Below are 24913 nucleotides of genomic sequence, written 5' to 3' on the forward strand. Positions count from 1 at the left end.
GGAGACGGGGTCCGAAGCTGGGCAGCAGAATGGAACACGGAGAGCTCGGGTTGGATTGCTGGAGCATGATACTCACTCCTTTGTTGTCGCTCATTTTGTTCTTATTAACTTTCTTGCCACTCACTTAGTTTAGCTATTTCATGCTTCATGTATAACCTGACGATGGACGAAATGCAAAGGCTATTCTTATTGTTGCTAAATGGGTATCATTGAGTCGTTACTTCAAAACAGATGCTATGCCAGAGGTGTTGCGCCAAGTTTCATGCTTTCTTCGTCCTGCTCCGAAGGAAGGCTGCGTGCCGTTGAGCGTGGTATTTTACGTCTGCCGGGTGCAGCGGGTTGTACACGATCCGGCATGTCTTACACTCCATAAAAGTAGGTTTCGACGAGAGGTTGATGGTCGTCTGAACAGTCGGAACAGGCTTTGATCGGGAGGGAGGTCTCTTCGGCCTAGCCTGGTTTTCGATCTTTCCGAGGTCGGGAAGCTCGTTCAGTTTGTTTTCGTCGGCATCTTGCAGCTCTGGGGCGCCTCGTGCCCTCGTCCTGCGAGCGTGGTGTGGTTTCCGTCCAACAACAATACAACTTTCTTCATTCTCGTCCTTCTCACCCTCCAAAGGGTCCGACGAATGTGACAGTGGCGTGCTGTGTCGTAGCTTCAGACGACGGGGTTCCTTGATCTTTCTGAAAACGGGAGGTGATGAAGGCGGGGTGTTGACCAGCTTTTCCGAGTCGGACAAGGGGTCGGAGGCTTCAGTGGCCGAGCTTGATCGGCAGGGTTTGAAGTAGCTTAGGATCGAACTCTTGGGTATACTGCTTGGTGGCGGTGCAGATTGAGCGGGAGGAAGCCGTGGGAGGTCTGGCGTCCGCGTTGCTGGTTCGATCTCGGGTTTGCGCTTCTTGAACAGGAAAGAGCCGACTTCTTCATCAGCGGCGCGCGTGCGTTTGCTGTAAGTTTTGAGGGTTCGTCTGCAAGACGTCAGTTTGGGTTGATATCGACACTTGCAGCAGGTCTCACACCTCTTGTTGGCTGTTGTTCTTGTAGAATCGGGTGAAGACCGCTGGCTGTGTTGCTTGGTGATTAGCGACATTAATGGAGATACAATGTCCATGGAAACGCGAACCTGGTGTCTGCGATTTGATCCATGCCTTCAGCCAAGGCAGTGAAAGTACTTGTTGGACAGAGAGATGTGCCGAATGTCAGGCGCATGTAGATGGGTGTGGTGATACGCGACGCGCGCGCTCAGTGCTTCGCGCGGGAGAGAATTCGGCGTGATAAGAGAAGCTGATTACAGTCGAAACGGAGTGAGAGAGATAGCGGAGACGGACCAAAAGACTAGGAAACGATTAAAAATTACAGCATCCGAAAGACAGGTCAACAAGGCCGAGGCTGAAGAGAGATGCAGAGGCAGTGATCGGGCCCAGACCGGGGGGAACATCCAGGCCCCACCTGGAGCGCGTCGCGCTGATTGACGTGCGGCGACGCGTCCAGTCGCGCACACCAAAACTCTCCCCACGCCGTCACGTGTATTAGATTGCTTTCTTACCCATGACGGAGCTTCTCGACAGAGTACTACCCAATTTTGATAAACATGGTTCTAGAATCCCGGGCAACTGGTAATAACCTACAAAGGCCGTTTTAAGACTTTCTCTGGCCTTACATGGGGATGTCGCAACAGCACGCCTTGCAGTGGTTTGTCGGCACCTCTTAACGTTGCAAGTGGTGCTGCCAATATTTTTTCATTTCGTAAATTCCACTCCCTACAAGACCTACGAGAGCCCCTTTAGTCTTCGCCGTATGCCTTCGTCTGTATCTTGCGATTTCGTATCAAGAAGGATAGCCGATTCTCCGGCTGGCTCGCCCTTGCTCTCCTTACCCAGCACCCATGACTGCATCACCTCTCTGATTTCTTCCGGTTCTTTCGTCTTGGACTTGGCCTCCCCTATCCTCCAAACATAGCCTGAGTACACGGCGACCTCTGCTATTAAGACTAGAATGGCGCCTCCAAGCGTCAAGAATATTCGGGCAGTGACATTCCACCATCGAGCTGCTATCCAAATGGTGGCCGCGACACCAATGATGCTTATGAGAAAGTTGAGAATGACCATCATCTGCTTCTGCACATCCCCGAGCGTCACTTCGTCATCGCCGTTATCTGCTTCGTTCATAGGGCGGTTTACTTCGGCAAAGGCGTGCGCTCGGGCAGCGGTGCTGGGAAACTGCTGGGAAAAGGCCTCCATTCGGGACGGTTGCTTCATCATTCGCTGGTATGTTCGTTCTTCTTCCTCGCGTCGCAGGCGGGCCATCAGGGCTTTGTACTCGGCGGACTGTGAAGGTATGGTCAGCGACTCGGAGCAGACTTAGAGTTGGCCGTCTTGACGTACTGGTTCAGGCTTTGGAGGTGGCGGGGGTGTGTAGACCGTGGCGCCTCGCAACAGTCCCTCCAAACCGAATCCCTCGATGCCTTCCGTCTTCAGACTTTTCCACAAATCTAATATCTGGCTGTGCGTGATGGGGTCTCCGATCACATAATCGCCAAGAGTCGGCTCTTCGGCTTTGGCTGTCGCCGCAGTCTTGCTGACAGTACCTGCTGTGGTTTCCTGCTCTGTGTCCTCTGGTGTCGCCGCGATTCGCCGTCCGAATCTGACCTCAGCCAGCTTCTGTTGACCTTCGGCTACGGCGGGTGTTATCGTCAATCGTACCATGGCTGCTGATGTGATTGTGTCGCCTCTACGAGGTCATCTCGAAGCGATGTGCTCGTAACTTGGTGATACTTCAAGACATGCAGTGCCAACAATTAATTTAGTCAGACGCGGTCAAATCGGGGTAATAATGCGGGCGTCGGGTCGTGCCTGTCACACTCGATGCAACAACAACGACCGAGGCAGCCACAGCAGCTTACTGCGTATGATAGCTCCTGCTCGAACGGAAGCTCAAGTTATGGGCCATTGAACCAATCAAAAGACCAGGGCCCCACCACTTTTCTCCAAAGATACGTATCGCCTGGGTCCGCTTTTCCCCCTGCCTTAGGTAAGGGGAGCACAGGAGTATCCGTACTCCGTACCACCAAAGGGAAAGACCGGATCTGCTGCGCAGCTGCTGTGGCTTGAATTTCTCGCCGCGGGAGGGAAGGACAGGAAAAAAAAAGTCATCGCCTTGTACCATCTACCCGCCTTTGGCTGCCAATTGCCTCAACCACGAATCTTGAGCACGATCTACTTAATCCAGATGCTGTCGGACTCTTTCGCGATTCTTTTGACACTCTTTTGATTCCCTCCAGATCACTATAGGAGCCATGCAGCTCCGTACGGGAGCAGCGGTGCTGCGCAGCACTTCGATAACGTCACGATCTATCCTCTCCTCCTCTTCCTCCCGATGTTCGCAATGCCGACGCATTACTCCCCTCGATGCCCGGATACCTCATACCACTGCCCTCTACCACTCATCCTCGAGACGGTCTTCAGCATGGGGCGCCGCTGTGTCTGTTGCGTCCAACATGGCTGCGAATGCCGTCAACCGCGTGATCCCCAAGGGTGACATGCACATCGACCCTCTGCGGACAGTGGCGAAGGAGATGAAGTTCTTGACGGGCAACATCCGGAAGCTTCTTGGTTCTGGTCACCCGTCTCTGGATCGCGCCGCCAAGTACTACACACAGGCAGAGGGCAAGCACATGCGTCCTCTCATCGTTCTGCTCATGTCGAGAGCCACCGCCTTATGTCCCAAGGGTCCCCGGCTCCAATCTGGTCAAGCCATTGGTAGCGTTGATACGGCGATATCTCCCCCGAACATCCTCGTCGACGTCAACCCGAGCTCGCCCTTGACAAGCGCCGTCCCCGAGCCTGTCGAGACCGAATCTGACATCCTCCCGTCCCAACGCCGTCTGGCCGAGATCACCGAGCTGATCCACACGGCATCCCTGCTCCACGACGATGTCATCGATCACTCCGTCGCGCGACGCGGATCCCCTTCGGCGAACCTCGAGTTCGGCAACAAAATGGCTGTCTTGGCCGGCGACTTCCTGCTAGGCCGCGCATCTGTCGCCCTGGCCCGTCTGAGGAACGCCGAGGTCGTTGAGCTTCTCGCCACGGTCATTGCCAACCTTGTCGAGGGCGAGTTCATGCAGCTCAAGAATACTGAGCGGGATGAGCGTAAGCCAGTGTGGTCGGAGGAGGCGCTCACCTACTACTTGCAAAAGACCTACTTGAAGACGGCTAGCTTGATCTCAAAGTCATGCCGTGCCTCGGCAATTCTCGGCGGGTCAGACGCTGCTTCAGTCGAGGCAGCATACGCCTATGGTAAGAACCTAGGCCTCGCATTCCAGCTGGTCGACGACATGCTCGACTATACACGTAGCGAGAAGGAACTGGGTAAGCCGGCCGGCGCCGACCTTGAGCTTGGTCTCGCGACGGCCCCTCTACTATTTGCGTGGAAGACGAATCCGGAATTGGGTGCTTTGGTAGGCAGAAAGTTCGAGCAGGAGGGTGACGTCGCCAGGGTAAGGATGCGCGCACGCAGCAAACGACTTTTGGATTTGGAGAGCAATCTGACTAACACGGTTTCAGGCACGCGAGTTGGTCCTCCAGAGTGACGGTATTGAGCAGACGAGGGCACTGGCCCAGGATTATTCCGAGCGGGCCATTGCAGCCATCAGCGATTTCCCCGAGAGTGAGGCCAAGGACGGTCTCATTGAAATGGCCATGAAGGCATTGAAGAGGACAAAATAAGCGACTGACGGCGCTGGCCGGTCAGAAACCTGTACAAAAAAAAACCAAAAATTCGGAGTGCGCTCAACACCACTGTACAACAGACCTTTGGGGCTCTTGACAGAGTACATGTAACGATATTATACATCTAGACGGCGCGGCGTGAGGCCAAGGGGGGAATATCATCGGGTTAGAGATGGCACAGGACTTGAGTGCAATATCACAGACAACTTCCCTTTTTTGCGATTACGCAAACGGGGTTCGGCATACGTGCGCAAGGGATGATTTGCTGAAGGGAAAGATGATGATCCTGTGCAGGACAGCCTGCTGAATGGAACGCCAACGACCTTCACCTGATTGGGGAAGATGGGAAACTCTTACTCGATCAGAATTCGGTGAGGTCTAGACGGCAGTCGTGACGGCAGGGTCCAGAAGAGAGAAACCGGCGAGCTCCGTGGAGAAGCGGTTTCCATTACGTTGCTGGATCGCTTCTAGATGCTCCCTTCTAGACGCAGCGTGGTAGAAGACGGCACTGTGATGAGATGCATGCATGGGTCGGTCAGGGACCTGCAAAGCTTATACGACAATAGTCGAGGCCCGATCCGATGCTCGCTGAACTCTGGCGCAGCCTGCTTGTTCTGAGAAAGGCGGCAACCTAGCACTTCGTCTAGACTTCCACCCGGAAAACAAGATTTCATAATCACAAACACGTCAAGCACGGTTCAAACAAACCATGCGTGGCTGCAATAGCCGCTGGACGTTCCGGAAACGAAGTATGGCTATAGGAATGGTTTCCCGGAGGTTGGTAAACGGATGAATGGTGTGATCGGAAGAAAGGGAGCCGGCTGTCGGGGCCGGGATCGCTCATCCCAACAAATGAGACATTCCTCGGTTGGAGATGACTCGGTCGTCTAGGAACTCCACGGGGGGCGGCGGCTGTGTCACGGCGGCGCCGGGTGTGTGGATCTTTTTTCTCTCATCTTTCATTCGTTGTCCAGTATCGGTAGCCAAGATTGGGACACAAAGCGGACTTTTTCTACAGCCTTTATCGCGATGTCATCGAGTAATACCAAACTGCTGGCCAATGGCAGATGAAGAAGATGGGTTGTCACCAAATTCAAATTGGTAGTAATACGCGCCGCGGCCGGAAAATGTCTTGACGAAAGAGAAAAAAATCAAGAAACTAGAGTTCCCGGGACTCGCGAGGCGCATAACATTGGCGGGCCAGATGCCCCGAATGAGCGGTGTTTTACTCGATCATTACTCGATCGAAACTCCCAAGTGAAGCTTAGACGACGCCTCGGGTGCAGCAGCGGCAGTGGAGCCCGAAGTAATAAGCACACCGACGCAGGACCAAGGCAGGGGGAGTCAAGGCTCTGGACCTGTCAGAAGGGCAAACCTGAGCCACCGAAAAACCAAAAACCAAAAACAAGCCTTCGATTTTCCCGAAAATGGCCGATGAAGAGTCAAGAACGGTGATGGGCTTTGTTTGTACATTTGTGGTGGATTGTCAGTGTCAAAGACTCAAGGTATCCGTACGGAGCAGAGGCATTTAAAGCAGCACATGCTTTTCCTCATTCGCTCGACCCGTGATGACTAAGGCGGTCTAGATCGGGAAACGGCTGTGTCCGACGACACATCCAGCCAATCAGCTGCGGCTGATAACGACAAGGGAAGACTTTGGACTTCTTTCAGGGTTCCCCGGGGTCGCGTCGACATTGTTCGATAGGGTCCCTTCAGCAAAGTAGCCCAGTGGGAGAAGGGTTTCGATAACGCACCCCACACGACGGACACGAACCCCAGTTGCAGAAAGCAGAGGCCGGCGGCACGGGGTTCAATGGTCACTATTGGAGCGCAGGTTGAGCCTTGAGGGGAGCGGGCTTTGAGTCGACTTGAAGAAGGTCGATGACGGGGTAGAAGACCCCCCGGCACCGGGGCCCGAAGGAGAAGGAGATGGCGGTGGGAGAGGGCTAAGCTACCTTACTATGTACCTTCTGAAGACTGCTCGAGGAGGGTCTTTTCCTCGTTGGGATTGGCTCAGTGGCTGGTCCCTTGAACTCCCGTGTTCCCCCTTTGTCACATATTCTTCCTGTCACCTCAGAGAACGTTATCTTATCGGAGAGAAGAACTGGAAATGGAAGCCCAGAAGAACGAATGGAAGGGGACCCGTCCTAATCACGTCTGGACTTTCGGGGTGGGCCGTGGATCGAGCCACGAACGGCTTTCTTCTGAGTGAGATTCGGACGGGGGAAGCTGTTCTTCTTCTTTCTCCCCTTCTTCTTTTCTCTCTCTTCTTTTCTCTACTCAACTTCTCCTTGAACTATCACCACATTGCCTTTCTGTGGACTCATAGTAATTCAAAACCACTACACAAGACTATTCACTTTTTGCTTGAGTGTTTATCTAGGTAGTCCTCACTAAGACCACCCAAACATCTTACACACCTTCAAACCCTTGAAAGCCACACCGGCCATATCTTATCTCTCTCATCACCCCGCCACCCCGCGATCAAGATAAGCTTCGCTCTTCTCCAGACGCAACGGCAAGCTATCCAAGAACGTCCACCGCGGGGAGAGCTCTTCAGATACCGCGGTATTTCCCTTATCGGACCTCCCTAAGCTTCCAAGATAAGCTTATCATAAACAACCCCTCCATCACTCTTCGTCATGACGGCCTCTCAAGATACCACCACACCCCTCGTGGTCCTTGTCTCGACGCGGGCAGTCCTCACCTTTGAACAAGACAACCTCGTCCTCACACCGGCAACGATAACAGTCTCGCCCGCCACCGGAAAGATCGTCAACATCGTCCCGGCAGTCCTGCCAAAGACCTCTTTCCCGGCTTCCACCGAGTACATCAACTACGGCTCAAAGCTCCTGTTGCCTGGTCTCGTAGATGCCCATGTTCACCTTAACGAACCCGGCCGCACGGAATGGGAGGGTTTCTGGACCGGCACCCGGGCCGCTGCCTCTGGCGGTGTGACGACCGTCGTCGACATGCCTCTCAACGCTATCCCACCCACCACGACGGTGGCTGGCTTCAAGGAAAAGCTTGCTGCGAGTAAGGGACAGTGCTGGGTTGACGTTGGTTTCTATGGCGGTGTGATTCCCGGAAACGCTGATGATTTGCTGCCCCTTGTCGAGGCCGGTGTCAGAGGCTTCAAAGGATTCTTGATCGAGTCTGGAGTGAGTAGTATCCTGTACCGTAACTGCACCGGCGGATTCACCCTTTGAGAGACTGCAAGCTGACAATGCGTTCCCAACCAGGTTGATGAATTCCCAGCAGTCTCATCGCAAGACGTGGCCCTCGCCATGAAGAAGCTCAACGGCACACCTACGACGCTCATGTTCCACGCCGAGATGATCCCTCCCATCTCCGACTCGGTAGGCGACGCGGTCCAACAGTCTGAGCCGCCGCTGGCTCCCACCGGCGAGCTCAACTCATACAAGACCTTCCTCGAGTCCCGCCCGCCTTCGTTCGAGACGTACGCTGTCGAGGAGATCCTGTCCCTGGCCCACCTCGCGCCGGACCTCCACCTCCACATTGTCCATCTCTCAGCCACACAGGCCATCCCCCTGCTCAAGGACGCCAGAGCCAAAGGCATCAACATCACGGCCGAGACGTGCTTCCACTATCTCGGCTTCGCATCGGAAGACATTGCCGACGGCGACACCCGCCACAAGTGCTGCCCTCCTATCCGTGAGCGATCCAACCGCGACGGGCTCTGGGAGGAACTCGTGGCAACGGATTCGTGCATCAAGACCATCGTCTCGGACCACTCGCCGTGTACGCCGCAGCTGAAGCTCCTCCCGAGCCATCTCGAGACCCGCACCCCGCCCGAAAGCCACTCCCCCAACATGCACCACTCGGATTCCGGTATCGATATGACGATCCCCGGCGAGAGCATGGACAAGATCCTCGCGGAGAAGACGCTAGAGGACGCGGCGGTGGCCGTGGCGGACGCGAGCTCGCGGGGCGACTTCTTCGCCGCGTGGGGCGGTATTTCATCCGTGGGTCTGGGTCTACCTATCGTCTACTCCGAGGCGGTGGCGCGCATCGCTGCTGAGGGTGAGAGTGCGGCGCCGTCGATTGTTGATATTGTGCGGTTGTGCAGTCAGTCGACGGCGAAGCAGGTCGGTCTTGCGCACCGCAAGGGCGCGCTCAAGGTTGGTATGGATGCTGATATCTGCGTGTTTGACGACGCGGACGCGTGGACACTCAGGTCTGGGGATATGCGGTGGAAGAACCGCTGCTCGCCGTGGGAGGGTCATGAGTTTGCTGGTCGGGTAAAGGAGACGTGGGTTAGAGGCCGCAAGGTGTTTGAGTTTGGAGGAAAGAATCTTGGATTTGTTGGTGAGAGCCCGGTTGGTGAGGCTATTACGGAGAAGCGCACGGCGTAGTCGAGCTGGGCGCTGGATGAGGAGAGAGGATTCATATGAAGAGTTGGATGAGAAAGTAAAAGAGAGAAAGATAGATCGTGACGAGAGCATTAGCCGGGTGATGATTTAATGAGGTCTGAATTAGGACAAATTGATAATGTAAAACAAAACCACTTCATGAACGTCAACTCATCATCACTTATCGTGATGTGGAAAGGAATGAAGTATGAAATACTGAACTGGATCTCAACTGCGAGGGCTGGGATGAATGTCATGTGCGTGTAGTGAGACATGATCCCAATCCTAGTTGGTGATTGGACAGGTCTGATAACATTGAGCAGTAACGACTTGAATGAAAAAAGTGGGCAACTTCTAGAAGTAACTTTGCTGCACAAGTTGGATATAAGATAGCTTGCGAATGAAGAAATGCCATGTGTACATCGCCATGCCTCTTCAGTTTGCATGCTGTGTTACACTCCAGTCTTTGTTTTCGAAGACAATGGAATGGAAGCCGAGTGAGAGCCGCGGGGTTGATGCTCCTCTAATGCGCCATGCCTTTGACTGGTGATGATGTAACTTGAGTACCTAACTAAGTACTGAGGTCCCTACCTGTGCCGGCCCTGAAGGTACGAGGGGCACCAAAGGCGGGAGAGACGGGGCGGCCCAAGCTCCTGGTCAGTGGACCGTGTATCCTTCCTTCATCGCCATCCTACCGCAATTGTGGGTCCCACCTTCCACTCGCGTTTTTTTTTTACTTCGTCAACGGCACCTCGTACGCGACCTTATCTTGGCTGTGGAAGGCACCAACCTGGAAGGAAGCACCTTCTCATAGAGGGCAGCTCCTCAGCGCACTTTTCTTGCGACGACCCTTCTCGGCCCCTCCTGCCAGTCGTCCCTTCCCAATTGTTCTGCGTCCCTGCGCCGCCGGTCGCCCTGGTGGAAATTTCACCATGTTCAACTCCATCTCGAGAATCTTCAACCGATACACGCCCACCAAGAACTCTTCGCCTGGACCTACCAGACCAACCCGCGACGAAAGCGAAGATCGGATATTCCCTTCAACTGCGCCGGCCGAGTACCCCGACGGAATTGACGACAGACTGTTGGGCAGAATGGCGGACGAGGACGAGACCGGTCTCGACACATTTAACGACTACGTCGACCCGTTTTCTTCCATGGTCCCTTTCTCGACCCAAGCGAACGATGGAGGAGGTGCTGCGGATGCCGCGTATCCTTCCGACGAGGACCATAGCGTGAAGAAACGAAAGTCCAAAAAGTCCAAGAAGGACAAGAAGGATCGCAGCAAGAAGGGCAAGAGCAAGGCGACAGACCCAGAACACTCGGATGCAGGCCCCTCATCTTCCATCTTCAGTGGCCAAATTGGACCCTCCAGTGACGCCATTGTGGCCGATGACGATATCACTTCTTCGCCTCAACTGAAGAAAAAGCGCAAGCGTGAATCGGATAATCCCAGTGCGCTGGGCGCGTCGCATCCGTCGGATCGGAAAAAGAGGAAGAAGAAGAAGAAGACGCGTCGTTCTCTCGAAGATGTCGACATGGAGGACGCCGAGCCCGAGGATGTTGTGCCTGAGTCGCCCGAGGACACCAGCATCGCCCAAGCTGTCGTTCACAGCCCCGCCTCCGAGGCCGATCCCCTCGAGATCAAATACGAGTCACAGCAGTCGCAACTGCTCGGTGTCCCCAGGCCATTCTTTACTCAACCTTCCGGCACACCTGTGTTGCCAAGTCCAGATGACAACGAGTCCGATGATGGCCAGAACGGACCGGCGTCTTCACCCAGTGTTGCAGCGCAGAGGCGCAGGAGCATGTCACGGGGATCTCAGATCTCCCTCCTACGACAGAGCCTTGCCAAAGAGGCCGCAGCTCAACCGCACGATACGGCAAAAGCCGTGGAGTCTACGGACGACGCAATGGAGGAGGACGTGGCAACCGCCTCAGAGGAGGAGGATTCGGCGGAGGCCGCTCAACGAACCTCGCCAATCGTCGAACCACCTGAAGATGATACATTCGATCGGGACAGTGTTGGTAGTGACCAAGACGTGGATATGGACGTAACTGCGAACCAGCCCTCTTCGCCGGGATCTCTCGTCGAGGATGACGAGGACGCACAGTCTGGTCACGGGTCCTTGGCCGATGGTCTTCCCCCGTCATCACAAGCCCCGAGAGAAAGCCCGTCAAGTACACGCAGCGAAGACATGGAGGAAGAGGAGGAGGTCGTCCCAACCCCTCAGCTGCCAATCAAAACTTTCCGCGATGCACTCCGAGGTTCAGCCAAAAAGCTCACTACTTATTCCAAGAAGGATGCAGCTGTTGAGAGGCCGGCCACGACGCCGCGAGCTACTCGACGTCGCAATGCCCAGCCAGACGAAGAACAGCCCTTTGATGTTGGCAACTTGCCTAGTTCGGCTCAGAAGTCTACCCGCTCCACGGCATCCAAGAAGCAGCGCTCCAAACCGGACTTCTTCGAAAAGTCAACATCAGTCCAAGAGACACCAGAGAATCTCGAGGTGGCAGAGAGTGCGGCTCGTGAGATCCAAGAGGACGGCGAGGATCAGGAGCCCGAAACTGCAGAAGCCCCAGCCAAGAAGCCAGCATCGACCAAGACCGCAAAGCCTCAGATGAAGCTCAAGAAACCCAAACAGACAGTTGCCTCTCGCACACCCGCAACCGCCACACCGAAGCCCGTAAAGGCGAAAACGCCAAAGAAGGCTCCCCAGCCCAAGGGGGCGCCTCAGGGACCACCTGAATATATCACCGGCCAATTCTCCCATGAAGAGATGCGCAAGCTCAGAGAAGTTGTCGAGAAGTATCGAGAAGAGAACGAACTGTCACAAGAGGAGATGAACAATCTTATCCAGATGAAGCAGCGCACAAAAGTGTCTAAGACGGCTATCCCATATGACGGCGAGAAATTCCTCCACCTGTGGAATTACATTTGTGCCGCTCTTCCTGACCGGCGCCGCCAGAAAACTATCGATGTTGCTCGCCAGAATTTCCACAACTTTAAGGCTCGCGGAGGAGGATGGACTGCCAAAGAAGATGTTAAGCTGGCGATGCTGTACGCCAAACATGGTAATTGCTGGATCAAAATTGCAGAAGAGCTGGGTCGCCACGAGAAGGATGTCCGCGACCGCTACAGGAACTATGTCATTTGTGGCCGCACGGAAGGCCGCAATTATTGGACTGAGGAGGAAGAAAAGGAATTGGTTCAGCATGTCATCACCTTGCTCAGACGGACGGACCGGTCACCTTCGAAGATTCAACAGCCTTACGAACCCATGATCAACTGGCAGACGGTCAGTGAGCTGATGGGCCGCAAGCGCACTCGTCTGCAGTGCATGAGAAAGTTCAAGACTCTCAACGTGGAACTTACCCCCAGCGAAGTTCTGAGGTCTTCGCGCCCCGCGTCAAAGGTCACCTGGACTTTGGAGAAGGCCCGCAAGCAGATCCAAGAAATGCCGCCCGAAGATAAACACAAAATGGTCCGGGCTATTCTGGCAGGAGGCGCCGGTCGCGACCGATTGATTCAATGGACGAAGCTCGCCGACTTGGAGTTCCGCAGGAAGTGGCCTAAGAAGACTCTCCAATTGCTATGGTATCGTCTAAGGCAGCGTGTCCCCGATCAAAAGGAAAAGTCAGTTAGGGACTGTGCCCGTTGGTTGCTGGGGGATGCCAAGGCGAGTGGCCCCCGAGGTGCCAAAATACTCGGCGGAGGGGACACCAACTATGATACCGAGACCGAGATGGCTGTCGTTGATCCTCCCAAGAAAAACAGCCGTCGAAAGAGCCTGAAAAATGAGCCACGCAGTGCTGAACTTGTGGTTGACAGCGACGACGCTTCCGACGACGAGAACAACAACAAAGACGATGACGACAACGTCTCTGAAGCCGATGAGGAAGATGAGACCAGGCTGACAGAAGGTGATTCTCCGTCTACACGGCAGTCATCAGCCCAATCGAATCGACTCCTGACTGATTCTATATCGAATGCTCTCTCTGCGTCTCCATCTCTCCAACCTGCTGGCATTTCCAGACTTCTCCCCGTCGAAGCGGAAGACGCTAGGCCTAGCCCTGCTAAGAAACGTGTCAGGCTTTCTGGAGGAACTTCATCCAGACAACGGTCTATGGAGAATGATGGCAGTTCACCAGAGCCAGTCGCCTCACAGTATGCGGCCGAAAAGATTCCCGACCGCCTCAAAGAGAAGAGAGAAAAGGCCAAGAGGCGTATCTCTTCCGGGATCAGACTTCGAACAGCGGCATCACTGCAACCGGAGTCGGTGCAGAACAGCGATGTTGACGAAGACATGCCACCGATTCGCGTCCCACCTTCCACAGCACCCGCATCTGTCAAGAGCAGAAAAGCGGACAGGCGGGTGGGCGACTGGGCCAGAAAGACTGGAGGCCCCGAGCCGCCAGGCCTGCCGGCACCAGTCAGCGACGAAAACGATGAAGACATGTCGCCGGCTCCCGCCCCGCCCTCGACCGCTCCCTCAGGGTCTAAGGGTCGGAAGAAAGCAAACAGACTCAGGGACTGAACCACCTAGTGGATAGCTTGGGTTGCGATTTCACGCTGCGATGGATGTGCAACTAGATTGTTGTACAAGTTTCACATCTTCTCAAGTCACTCGAGTAGTGTGGTAGTGTACATGATGATACCCCGCGAGGCCGAGGTACGATGTTGACTCGAGAGTCGTTATTGATGGATAAGGTTTAGTGGCCAGGGTGCCGCAGAGAATACTATCAGAGCGGTCAACGTTCTGGGCCAAAAGCAATGGCAGGCCACAGCATGGGCAAAGCAGGTTCAGGCACGTCACACAGCATTTGTTATGAGGGTTGTTTTTTCGGAGTGGATATCGATTGTTCAAGGATGGTAATTGTACATAGCTTAGTAGCTGCGAACCCCCATCATTATCGAATGGTTCAAAACAAGTTGTGTTGAAGCTCTTTCTCAGATGTTAAAATTTCACGTTCCATTGTACTTTGTGGAATCGTCAGTTGAGTTGTTTGTCGTGAGGAATTTACGTCATTGGTCATGACTCGTCGGTGGCCAGTCGAACCACCCGAACGATAACGAGGTTTGAATATTTTTCACTCGGCGATTTTTCCTAAGCCTAGTGGAATGTCGTCATAGGACGACTACTTACTCATGAATCAGCTACCGCAGCTATCTCGCAACTGAGAATCTGTTTCGCGCCTAGTCGATAGGCGGCCATCAGGGGTAATCCAGCTTTATCTCCGACCGTCACGGATCCATCTGCCCACTTTTTCAACACCCGTGCCGCTGTCGCCGTCACCGTAGGGCTGTGACGTTCCGTGGCGAGAGAAAATGTGTGTGTACTCTATACCGTGACAGCGTCCAGGCTTTTTTGGGAAGTACGGTCGATAAGGTAAACCCGCGGGATGAAGTGGTGGGATGGATAATCGGCTCTCGCCCGAGAACGGGGGAACCCAGCGGAATGGGAAAGGAACTTGTTCCCCATGTCCGGTACATGCGTGTCAACTGGGGGTTGACTGATGCGTGCTTTTGCAGCGCTGTACACGTGTACTGGAGAACCCGATAAAGCTGTGATGACAAAGTCGTGTACTTACCCAAGTGGCGAGTCCCAGGGCAGTGGGAGAAGGGGTGACACGCAAAAAAAGAGTGTGACGGCCACGCACTCCGAGCCCAAGACGCGACGTCATCCGGGGGAGGTGATGTGTAGAATTTCTAGAATGATTCAACATGTGTGAATCTTCCGACATCTGGGGAAAGAATAACGGGGGGTTCCCGAAGACAGCACTGCATGCGTTTCTGTACCACGGCCATTCCGTGCGGGGTCTTCTTTCTTCTCCATCGCGCGTTGTCGGATGTCATTGTCACGATGGCTTCACGTAGACAGGACTCCGGAGCAAGTTCCGCGCGACGCGCGCGTGCGGAATTTTCTCTCCAGAATCAAACGTTGTGGCGTCATTGTTCCGTCGCGGAGGGAGTCGGCGCGACACGGTGTGTCTGCAAACGGTCCTTGTCGGGATCGGTATCGAAGTTTGGCCCGAGTCAGGACGACCTGAGCACCTTGACACTGGAAGTAGGTAGATCAGCAAACGCCGAGAGATCGGAGAAACATCTGGAGGCGATCATCCCGGGCGTTGCGGAGAGGCAGAAGTAGGGAAGCTCCAGTTGTTACGGGTAGCATTTGCAATTGTTGATGGGGAGGCACTGGTATTAGTATCGGCGTCGGCGATAGCAGCATCAAGCATCGCGATTGTCACCGACCGTCCAAATCCGTGGAAATGCGCGCGATGGACAGTCTCGTTCGCAACAGACGGGAATCTAGAGTGAGTGGAGGGTACGAAGTACTTTCGAGGCTGAGGGCGGAAAGCACAAAAAGGGGAAAGACGAGCCTCAGCCTCCAGCAACCTCACCGTGTAAGAACCTGAAAAGTTGAACGTCGAGCTCACGGAAAACATCCGATCAGACCACCGGATGAAAAGCGGGGCCCTCAGGGACCGACCGCAGCGGCGTGGCCGCACTTCGGGCCCTTATGGTGGTTTTACGGATAGTTGATGGGGCGGAGGGGTCCGCCGCGATGAAAGACACTCACAGTCTCACACGGTACACCCCTCTCCCCCCCCCCCCCTGGGCGGATCCGCATCCAAGGCGTACGGCCGAGGTGAGGCGAGAATTTGCGCGCGCAATGGGCCACCTTTTTTCCAGAAAAGATCCGAGTTAGTGCCTTGAGATCTAATTTGAGCCACAGTCTTCCATGGACTGTTTATCATCTACGTGGCAGTGTGGTGAAGTTTGAGCCTAGAGGCAGTTGTGTGAGCCACAGCTTCTCAAGTGAGGTGGCTTGACCTTACCATGGTAGATTGGGCCTCGAGTTGTTTCACGATAGATTCGTCCATCGTGAGCTTCACCACCAGTGGTAAGTCATTTGCTGTCTTGATATTGACCACTTCTCGCTCAAATTTCTGTACAATCCCCCCTTCCACCACTCCGTAGCTCCTCATGCCCACTTCTCATCCAACCGTGAAGCAAATTTTCATGGTCTCGTGTCGTTGCGAGTTCCTCACTTGTCGGCCCTTTTTCCTCTCGCGTGTAAAAGAGACGAGAAGACTCTTACCACAATACTCCATCGTACTCCCCCTTTTCCCTCACTCTGGGCCTCTGGGACTGGGAGTTTCCACATATCATGAATGACCAGGCCGTGTACGCAGTAGGTAGCGGTTGCCATTTGGCCGGCAGCACATTTCGTCGCTGTTTCGCATAGCTTCGTTACTCGTAGCCGGCGTAGGATGGGGCTCAATACTCGGCGTGCTCTCGCGGTAATCGTGGAGTCGTGGCCGAGTCTCGGTGCTTTTCTGGTTCTCTCATGTCTCTCGTTAAAAGGTAGACTCCACGACTCCCCATCGTGGACCAGACCAAGGGGATGCCGGCCGGTGAAGTGGGTTGTGTAATGATCTGGCTCAAGGGACGAGACTCGTCGAGCCGTGAGCCGCATCCATAGCCCTCAATAGCTCCTATAGCTCTCATGTTTCTCTGGTCTTTCATTCGACGAGTCACGAGTATCTCTCGCTACAACACTCCCCTCTCACTCTCCGAGACTCTGCCTCCCGTTGAACGTTGACCAACAGTGGCGCCAACGGTATGCAAACCTAGTAGACGGTCGGGCGGTTATCAGGAACCAGGCGCGCTAGAAGCAACGGGAGCAAGCCACAGAGCGAGGGACAGATACGGATACAAGGTGTCCAGGCGTATCTGCGAGCTAAGGCAGCCTAGTAGGGGCGTGTCGCGGCGGCATCTGCTTGCCGGGCCGAAGAGGACCAACAGGGTTCAGGGGGTGGGGGTCCCGTCAGCGGACAGGGGAGGAGATACCATTTTTTTTCCTTACAGTCAAGCAGTAAACGCCAGATGGAAAACAAGAAGAAGAGTGTGAACTGTGAAGAGAAAGGGCAAGGTGGATGGGGCAGGGGTGCAGGGGTCAGCGTCTAATCGGACCTTGCGTGGGCCAAGCTGCCATGCGATGCCATGCGGCTGCGTTGTGGACTTGTGGTTTTCTTTCGCAGTCATTGCAGCCTTTGCAGGCCTTTGTGGTGAAGGTTGTTGTTCTCGTGATCTGACATGACCGTGGTGCATATGTCGGTCCGGGGAATGAGGCCTTGACCGGACGATGTGATGCGTAGCTCGGGGTATTTTTTTGATTCTATGATACGATGGTATGATCAAAGTGTGCATGTCGTGGTAAACCCGGGTCTGCGATGTGTTGATACCTATTCGGAGTATGTGCGGTGCAACTATTCAAAAAACCACAAAATCCATGATATTCCCAGAATCCCAGTGACAGGCCATGGCATGCCAGATGGCAGATGCCGCCCGTGCGGTGGAGATCTACCTTACCGTAAAGTACGTACCCGGGAAGGAAAATGCGGCGACGGCACGGTACTTGGGCCCCAAATGTGGATGCCCTCTTATTTTATTTTTTTCAAGTGGTTCTCTGCTTGTTTCTCTTCCTCTTCATTACTTTGCATGTCCCTGTTTACCACGTCGGTTTCTTTCCGCATCTAAGCATACGTGGACGAACAAGTGCATCGTCTGATGTTATGATGTGAGCGAATGTGGTTCCAGGGCTCCAGCGATCTTTTCTCGAAGAAACGGAATGGTTCAATCGAAGGGCAGGGAACCTGACTCTCTCTCCCGTACGTGTGTATGACAGACCTGCACGTTAAGCTTTGAGTTTGTCAGTCCATCAGTCAGCCGTGCAGCATATCCTGTTCGCGATGCTAGCAATGCTACTGTGTACCTAGGTAGAGCGTAGGCCAAGCAAGGCCAGCCGCCAAGCCGTCGTCACTGTCACTCAATCAATCAAACTCCCGTCCCTCCATGGCATGGCTCATACCAAGAAGATCAAGGTTACGTGCCTCTTCACAATTCCGTGGTGCGGTGGCACGGTGGTATGGTGGCAGCATACGCGACGGGACCTGCATCGGTGCATCCTGACCCTGACGTCAATCGGAGGCTTCGGGATCTCCACCAACAACGAATGAAGTCCTGGACAGCGGGCGGATCATCTCGTGCAATTCCGCACTAGAGAGATTCCAGCAGCACGCCAAGGATAAAGGGTCCGATTAGTGTAATTGTGGCCCGTCCAATCTGGGCCTTGACTGCTTTCTGGATTTGTCGCCCTGCCTCTGCCTGCAACCACGAAGACAGATCCTGGACAGGGAAGCCAGATCCATTCGGCGAGTTCCAGCTATCACCGCGAATAATTGTGGTGACCCTGCCGCATACGCCGTCGTCTCGGCCTCTTTTCGAAAGTCTGGTCTGCGGTCCCTGTCACCTTGCCTTTTGCTTGAACCACCACCACTCTCTGTAGTGCTCACTGCTCGCTCACACCGGGGAGCCTCATGTTTAGACCGACTCCTCTTAGTGGCCGAGCATTGGACCGAATAATTGCAATGAGACTCGACGTCAATCATCAGCTCACGGGGCACACCCCTTCCCTTGCCTACCGTCCCCCCCAGTACACCGTGCACACCAGATCCAGTGCCTTGACGGTGTCGGGTGCTGGACGGTGCCACGGTGGTTGCTTGAAGCTCAGCTGCGTCGGCCGGAGGTACTCGGCGCAATGTACCACCAACGTCACTCGTGAGGCTCGCGACACGGCGAGAGCTATGGCCATCCGGCCCATCGGCGGCGGTCCCACCGTCCCAACAGGTTCCAGAGGTTCCTCCCAAGGTACCTAGGTAGGCCCTCTCACTACAACCACAACCGTCAATTTTCAAAGTCACCCTGGTCCGACATGTCACCACGGTCACGGTATTCTCTCTCGCGACTCTCCGCCCGCGAGACGACTGGGCCAGAACCACCACTACCACCACGTCGTTCTTCACCCGGTCTTCACCCGCCATTATCCCACAGTCCAGCCCACACACGTACGTTGCTGCCCGCACTTTTCTTGGTTCGCCCACGGGCCCCCGACTTGTCCGTTTGATGCATGTTGTTGTGGACTGTGGGAGTGTGTGGGAGTGTGGGTTAGCCAGTACCAGCAATGTGGGTATCGTTTTCTTCCTTTCCTTTCGTTTTTTTTTTTTTTTTTTTTTTTCGTTGTTTAGCAAGCAAACCAAGATGTCCATGCCCACCCCGGCTGCCCTGCTTGGTCAGAGACGTGATCATGAGGCATGAAAAGCACCTTTCCATCAGTCAAAGTGTGGAAACGCATGCGGAGGCATACGGGGATATACGGGGAGTGAAATGGGTTCCCAATGGGTGAGAACGGGGTGAGCATCTGCTCATTCCTTCCTTGCTTGCTTCCTTCCCTTCTTCGCGCCTTCCGTCGTGCTTTCCGCCATGCCATGCCATGTCGTGCAAGGTAAGGTACCTCTCCTTCCGTGCTTCCTTCCATGCCTTGGCCAAGTACCGAAATAAGGTGAGCACCTACCTTATGGTACATCCCTTACCTTAGTAAGTACTAGGTAAAGTAAGTAACTTGGGTAAGGTAGGAAGCAAAGTGAGGAAGGTACGAACCGGAAAGTAGGTACGTCCCAACCCGGAGCCGTGGTCGCGAGACCCAGTCCCCGGGCACTCCCCAGTCACGCCGTACCTTCCCAGTCAACCCAGACTACTCCGTACCTTACCTATGGAACTGTGGGAAGGACCTGCTCGTCTCCTGACCTCTTTCCTCTAATACAAAAAGAATCCTTTCCTTCCCCCATCGTTGACTCTTGGCCCCCTTTCCTCCTTCCCATCCCACACTTCTCCAGACTAATCAGAGCTTTATCTCAACTACCTTGTCCCTCTCCACACCTCAACAGCTCAAGGCAGGTATAATACCTTCCTTCCTCCCTCTTCCTTCTTCTTGAAGCAGACACCCAACAACCTCAACACCAACAAGAACCTCGTTCTCACCCAGAGACATCATCACCCTCGGAACCAACAGACTTATCTCTCCCGCCTCTACATCCTCCCCTGGATCGAGAACACCAAACCCACCCCCACATCATCCATCCCCATATCGACGCACATCGTCAGCATCGCCCATCATGCAGTTCCCCAAGCTCGGTGGCAAGGGCGTAGAGCATAAGGACCGGACGGAAGCCGACGCTCCCACCTCGGATTCCAGCTCCGACATCACGGCTGAGCAGAAGATTACCTTCGCCGCCGCTTTCCTCGGCCTCGTTGCCAGTATCGGTGGTTTCATGTTCGGTTATGTCAGGTATGTCTTACTTCCCCGGAGAAGGGGGGGGGGGGGGGGCACCTCTCCGCCCCGCCCTCCTCCATCTGAGACCTACATGTCTCGCCGGCCGTTCCGTTTGCTGACCCTTTGTTCCTCACAGTGGTCAGATTTCCGGTTTCTTCCTGATGGAAGACTTCATGCAGCGCTTCGGTGAGCCCCAGAATGGCACCTACATCTTCAGCGCCGCTCGCCAGGGTACCATCGTCGGTCTCTTGTGTATCGGCTGTCTCGTTGGTGCTCTTACTGCCGGCAAGCTCGCCGACACTCTCGGCCGTCGCATGACCATCTCGCTCTTTGCCTTCTTCTCCTGCATTGGTATCGTCATCGAGATCTCCTCCACCACCAAGTGGTACCAGTTCGCCATTGGCCGCCTCGTCAACGGCGTCGGCATCGGTGCCCTCTCCGTCGTCGTTCCCATGTACCAGTCCGAGTCTTGCCCCGCCATCATCCGCGGTGTCATTGTCTCCACCTACCAGCTCTTCATCACGCTCGGCATCTGGCTCGCCGAAATTGTCAACTTCGCGACCCACAACAAGGCCGGCTCTGCCTCCTGGCGCATCCCCAACGGTCTCGGCTTCGCCTGGGCCCTCATTCTCGGTGCCGGTATCCTCCTCCTTCCCGAGTCCCCCCGTTACGCCTTCCGCCAGGGTCGCGAGGACGAGGCTCGCCGCAACATTGCCAAGCTTGCCGGAGTCGAGCCCAATGCCGCCTCTGTCAACCTCCAGATCGATGAGATCCGCGCCAAGGTCGCCGAGGAGTCTGCTGGCGCCGACACCAGCATCTGGGAGATCTTCACCGGCCCCCGCATGTTCTACCGTACCATTCTCGGAATTGTGCTTCAGGCCGGTCAGCAGCTCACTGGCGCCAACTTCTTCTTCTACTTCGGAACCACCGTCTTCTCCGCTACCGGTCTCAGCGACAGCTACGTCACTCAGCTCATTCTCGGATCCGTCAACGTCGCTTGCACCTTTGGCGGTCTGGTTGTCGTCAAGAAGTCCGGTCGCCGCATTGCTCTCATCGTCGGTGCTCTGTGGATGATGATGTGCTTCTTCGTCTACGCCTTTGTCGGTCACTTCGCTCTCGACACCGTCACCCCCTCCAACACCCCCCAGGCCGGCGCCGTTCTCGTTGCCTTCTCTTGCCTGTTCATCGCCGGTTTCGCCACGACCTGGGGTCCTCTCGTCTGGGCTGTCGTCGCTGAGCTGTACCCTGCTCGCTACCGTGCTCCCGCCATGGCTCTTGCCACCGCCTCCAACTGGCTCTGGAACTTGTATGTGTCCCTGACTTTCAACTGCAAAAACTATCAACTAACTCCTTCTCAGCCTCATGTCCTTCTTCACCCGCTACATCACCGATGCCATTGACTACCTCTACGGTCTCGTCTTCGCTGGCTGCTGTGCTGCCCTGGCTGTCATTGTCTTCCTCTTCGTCATCGAGTCCAAGGACCGCACCCTCGAGGAGATTGACACCATGTACGTCCAGCACGTCAACCCTATCACCTCTGCGAAGTGGCGCGGCGAGGTGCACAAGCACCACCACGAGTCCGCCAGTGAGGAGGAGAAGGTCAATGCCACTGCCTAAGCGCATTGATTGCTTTGGCGTTTGAAATGTCTTGTGCATTGGAAACACCGCAAACATACACATATTGCATTCTGTTCCCCTCTAGCTTTCTAGGCCAGAGAGAAAAGACCTGTATCATACAAACTTCATTGCGACGGCGTTGGGTGGCATCTTGTATTCTTAAGAGAATTCGTTCATGAGGAATGAGAATTATTTAATTGATCAACATTCAAAAGACTTTGGTACATACAAGTGATACATGTCTATATTACGGATCCGACGCAAGAGAATCGATTCGCTTACTGGGTTGGATGGTCATAAGAAGGCTTAGGTATTATAGAGATGTACTTCACTTGTCCTTTCCAAGCTCATTAGACAATATCAAGAAGTTGTTTATGTATTGGAGTTATGTCTCTGTGGCTTGCCCTCTTCTATGTCTAAAGGACGAGGGCTGGGAGCCGATGTACGTCTGCCTCCTTTCCGTGTTACCGGCCTTTACCAACGATTCAATTACCAGATGATATGATACCATTGAAACTAGGCCATGTTGGTTCAAGAGTGTGAGGAAGGCTGAGCGAAACGGAGCGCAGCTGCGCAACGCCTAGCAAGTATTTGACAAGCCAGATCTCGTCTTATGTATCAGGTTCAAAAAGGGGTCATTGTATGCGATGCCAAAGTCACACAGTTGAACTCAATCCCCTTCTCTTCATCTTCTCCATCTCAGTTACCTCACTTGCGCAACTTGGCAACGATGGCGTTGTACGCAGGCTTGGGGTTCCAGTTCTCGTCAAAGAGCAGGGGCTTGGCGGTGGCCATCCACGACTGCTTGTCGCTGACGCCCCAGACGGTGACGCCCTTGCACTTGGGCACGTTGAGGCAGGCGCCGACGACGGTGGCGTAGTCGTTGGGGGGCGCGCCGGGGATGTCGAGCTCGGTGATGGCGATCTCCGAGGCGCGGGAGCGGGCGAGGGCTTCGAGGGCGGCTTGGATGTTGCCGGACATGTTTGCTGCCAGGTGGGCTTGGGAGCCTGTGTGGTGTTAGTCGTCCCTTGGTTCTGTCTTGGTTGTTTGACCCCCGTCTCTCATGAATGACTCTCCGTCTTTGAGCATCTTCATCTACGGAGTACCTCTCCATGGGGCTGAGGGGGTGGAGGTAAACTCACCAATACCGTCAATGGGGATGCCCTGCCCAATCCACTGGTTCACCTTGTTCACCATGGCCGTGACCTTGCCCCAGCCGGCGTTGTCGAGGTTGTAGTCGTTAATGTACAGCTTCGCCGCGGGATCCGCGAGGCGCGCGGCGCGGAAGGCGACGCCGATGTACGCTTCGCCCAGGACGTTGGAGAAGGCCGTGCTGCGGATCGTGCCGTTGTCGTTGAAGGCTTCGTTTACGACGTCCTGCGCATTGTCAGCTTACGGTGAACTCGAACTCATACCAGATGTGTGAGAACGGAGGGGAACCGTTTCAAGCAAGTCGAAAAACATACCCATGACCTGATCTTGCCCTTGTACTTGCCCACAATCGTCTTGACGTGCGTCTCAATCACCCTGGTCATGGTCGCCTTGTCCTTGATAGCAGACACCCACGCCGGCAAAGCCTGATGCCAGAGCAACGTATGGCCCCTGATGCTCTTCCCGTTCTGTTGCGCAAAGTTGACGAGGAAGTCCGAGTTTGTGAAATCAAAGTTGCCCCGCGTCGGCTCGGTGGCGTCCCACTTCATCGAGTACTCGGGCGTCACCTGGCCGAAATTCTGCTGGATGACGGCGGCGGTCTTGCCCTGCTGCATGATGTCGTTGTCGCCCGAGACGCCAATGTAGAGCTTGCCCTTTGCCTTGAAGAGCTTGTCGATGCTGGTGGGGGATTGGCGGGTGAGGAGGTGGGCGGCGGCGTGGTGGCCTCGGGCGGCGTGAGAGTGAGAGTGAGAGGCCGCGGTGTCGTCGGCGGTGGGGAGGCCGAGGACGGCGAGGGGGGCTAGGAGGAGGGGGAGAGAGAACTTCATTGTGTCTTGTTCGTTTTTGGTTATTGTTGCCTTATCCAAACTGGCGCGGATTTGTGTGTATTTCTACAATGAGTGTCTATGGGTTGAGTGGTTATGATCTAGAATGAGCGTCTGGCGAAAGGAATGAATGACTGAATGAATGAGAAGAGGCAAACACTTTGAAAGAGAAGAGCATTCAAGCAAAGCGCCTAACTGTGTGTGACAAGCTCCGCCATGGGGGACATCTGCCCAACTTATTCAGTTTCCGTCCGGCACGGAGGCTTGCAGTCCGGGCCTCCCGTTTCTCGCTCTCCCCCCTTGGCAAACATTGGCGCATCTCCAATCGCCCGTGCGGTGGTGGGATAATTCGCATCAAAGAAGTTTGTTTTTTGGAGATTTTTTTCTCTCTTCAATTTGGGGGGTCGCATTCGCCCGCAAGTCAGGTCAGCAAAGGAGGGAAACCTGCCGTCGGAGATTCAACGTGAGCTCCGGTGCAGAGAAAACAAACATGTCTGTCTGGGTCCTGCGTGCTGCGTAATTTGAGCCGCCACTCGATTGTCTTGGGTTGCGCGCGCATTCCAGAGAAGAAAGAGGCGCGATGCTGCAAAAAACCCCCATGAAGACCCTCCTGTGCCTGGTGTCGACGATTAAGTGGTTTTACTATAATAGCCTTTGCCGTGTTGAAAATGAACCCGGCTATTTTAACTATATCGTTTGGCTATTTTGACTATACGCTATAGTTAATAGTCCCTACTTTTCTAACTAATTAGCCTAACTCACGAATTAGCCTAAGTTAATTAGGCTAATTTAATAGAAATTTACGATTCGAGCTAATTTAACGATTATTATATTTTTTATTAAAATAATTTAATTATATAATTATCTAACTAAATAAAATAACTAATTTAAAAACTAGCCTCTTATTAGCTTATTTAAATTAATAATTTTAATCGTTAAGACTATAGTAATTAATTATAAATAATTAATAGCTATATTAAGATTCCCTAGTTATAATTTATATTAATTATTAAATCGAGGGATTATTAGACTTATTTAG

The 24913-nt window shown here is 54.2% G+C and overlaps 7 protein-coding genes across 7 annotated transcripts; 4 read left to right on the forward strand and 3 right to left on the reverse strand.

The window, feature by feature from the left end:
- Positions 1–260: 260 nt before the first annotated feature.
- CLUP02_12998 (uncharacterized protein) lies at positions 261–2703 on the reverse strand (the record flags this gene model as incomplete). Its single annotated transcript, XM_049291956.1, has 9 exons — positions 261–966; positions 1018–1062; positions 1122–1169; positions 1228–1282; positions 1356–1462; positions 1545–1570; positions 1659–1704; positions 1772–2325; positions 2383–2703. The coding sequence occupies 9 exons, from the start codon at positions 2701–2703 to the stop codon at positions 261–263; spliced, it is 1908 nt and encodes a 635-aa protein (XP_049149102.1).
- Positions 2704–3293: 590 nt separating this feature from the next.
- On the forward strand, positions 3294–4725 carry CLUP02_12999 (hexaprenyl pyrophosphate synthase; the record flags this gene model as incomplete). Its single annotated transcript, XM_049291957.1, has 2 exons — positions 3294–4496; positions 4564–4725. The coding sequence occupies 2 exons, from the start codon at positions 3294–3296 to the stop codon at positions 4723–4725; spliced, it is 1365 nt and encodes a 454-aa protein (XP_049149103.1).
- Positions 4726–7370: 2645 nt separating this feature from the next.
- Positions 7371–9104, forward strand: CLUP02_13000 (allantoinase; the record flags this gene model as incomplete). The annotated part of the gene is made up of 2 exons (XM_049291958.1): positions 7371–7889; positions 7971–9104. 2 exons carry the CDS (start codon positions 7371–7373, stop codon positions 9102–9104), a joined length of 1653 nt encoding a protein of 550 aa, XP_049149104.1.
- A 929-nt stretch (positions 9105–10033) lies between these two features.
- Positions 10034–13639, forward strand: CLUP02_13001 (myb-like DNA-binding domain-containing protein; the record flags this gene model as incomplete). The annotated part of the gene is made up of 1 exon (XM_049291959.1): positions 10034–13639. The coding sequence occupies one exon, from the start codon at positions 10034–10036 to the stop codon at positions 13637–13639; it is 3606 nt and encodes a 1201-aa protein (XP_049149105.1).
- A 609-nt stretch (positions 13640–14248) lies between these two features.
- CLUP02_13002 (uncharacterized protein) lies at positions 14249–17433 on the reverse strand (the record flags this gene model as incomplete). Its single annotated transcript, XM_049291960.1, has 17 exons — positions 14249–14443; positions 14498–14667; positions 14763–14811; positions 14902–14969; positions 15043–15156; positions 15269–15582; positions 15639–15680; positions 15748–15863; positions 15945–16102; positions 16298–16445; positions 16507–16628; positions 16680–16739; positions 16770–16859; positions 16913–17021; positions 17083–17242; positions 17297–17337; positions 17392–17433. 17 exons carry the CDS (start codon positions 17431–17433, stop codon positions 14249–14251), a joined length of 1998 nt encoding a protein of 665 aa, XP_049149106.1.
- A 2690-nt stretch (positions 17434–20123) lies between these two features.
- CLUP02_13003 (uncharacterized protein) lies at positions 20124–21898 on the forward strand (the record flags this gene model as incomplete). Its single annotated transcript, XM_049291961.1, has 3 exons — positions 20124–20296; positions 20418–21587; positions 21640–21898. 3 exons carry the CDS (start codon positions 20124–20126, stop codon positions 21896–21898), a joined length of 1602 nt encoding a protein of 533 aa, XP_049149107.1.
- Positions 21899–22606: 708 nt separating this feature from the next.
- CLUP02_13004 (glycosyl hydrolase family 10) lies at positions 22607–24433 on the reverse strand (the record flags this gene model as incomplete). The annotated part of the gene is made up of 4 exons (XM_049291962.1): positions 22607–22905; positions 23041–23275; positions 23365–23940; positions 24365–24433. 4 exons carry the CDS (start codon positions 24431–24433, stop codon positions 22607–22609), a joined length of 1179 nt encoding a protein of 392 aa, XP_049149108.1.
- Positions 24434–24913: the final 480 nt, after the last annotated feature.

This window comes from Colletotrichum lupini, chromosome 6 (genome assembly GCF_023278565.1).
Source record: "Colletotrichum lupini chromosome 6, complete sequence".
NCBI classification, from domain to species: domain Eukaryota; kingdom Fungi; phylum Ascomycota; class Sordariomycetes; order Glomerellales; family Glomerellaceae; genus Colletotrichum; species Colletotrichum lupini.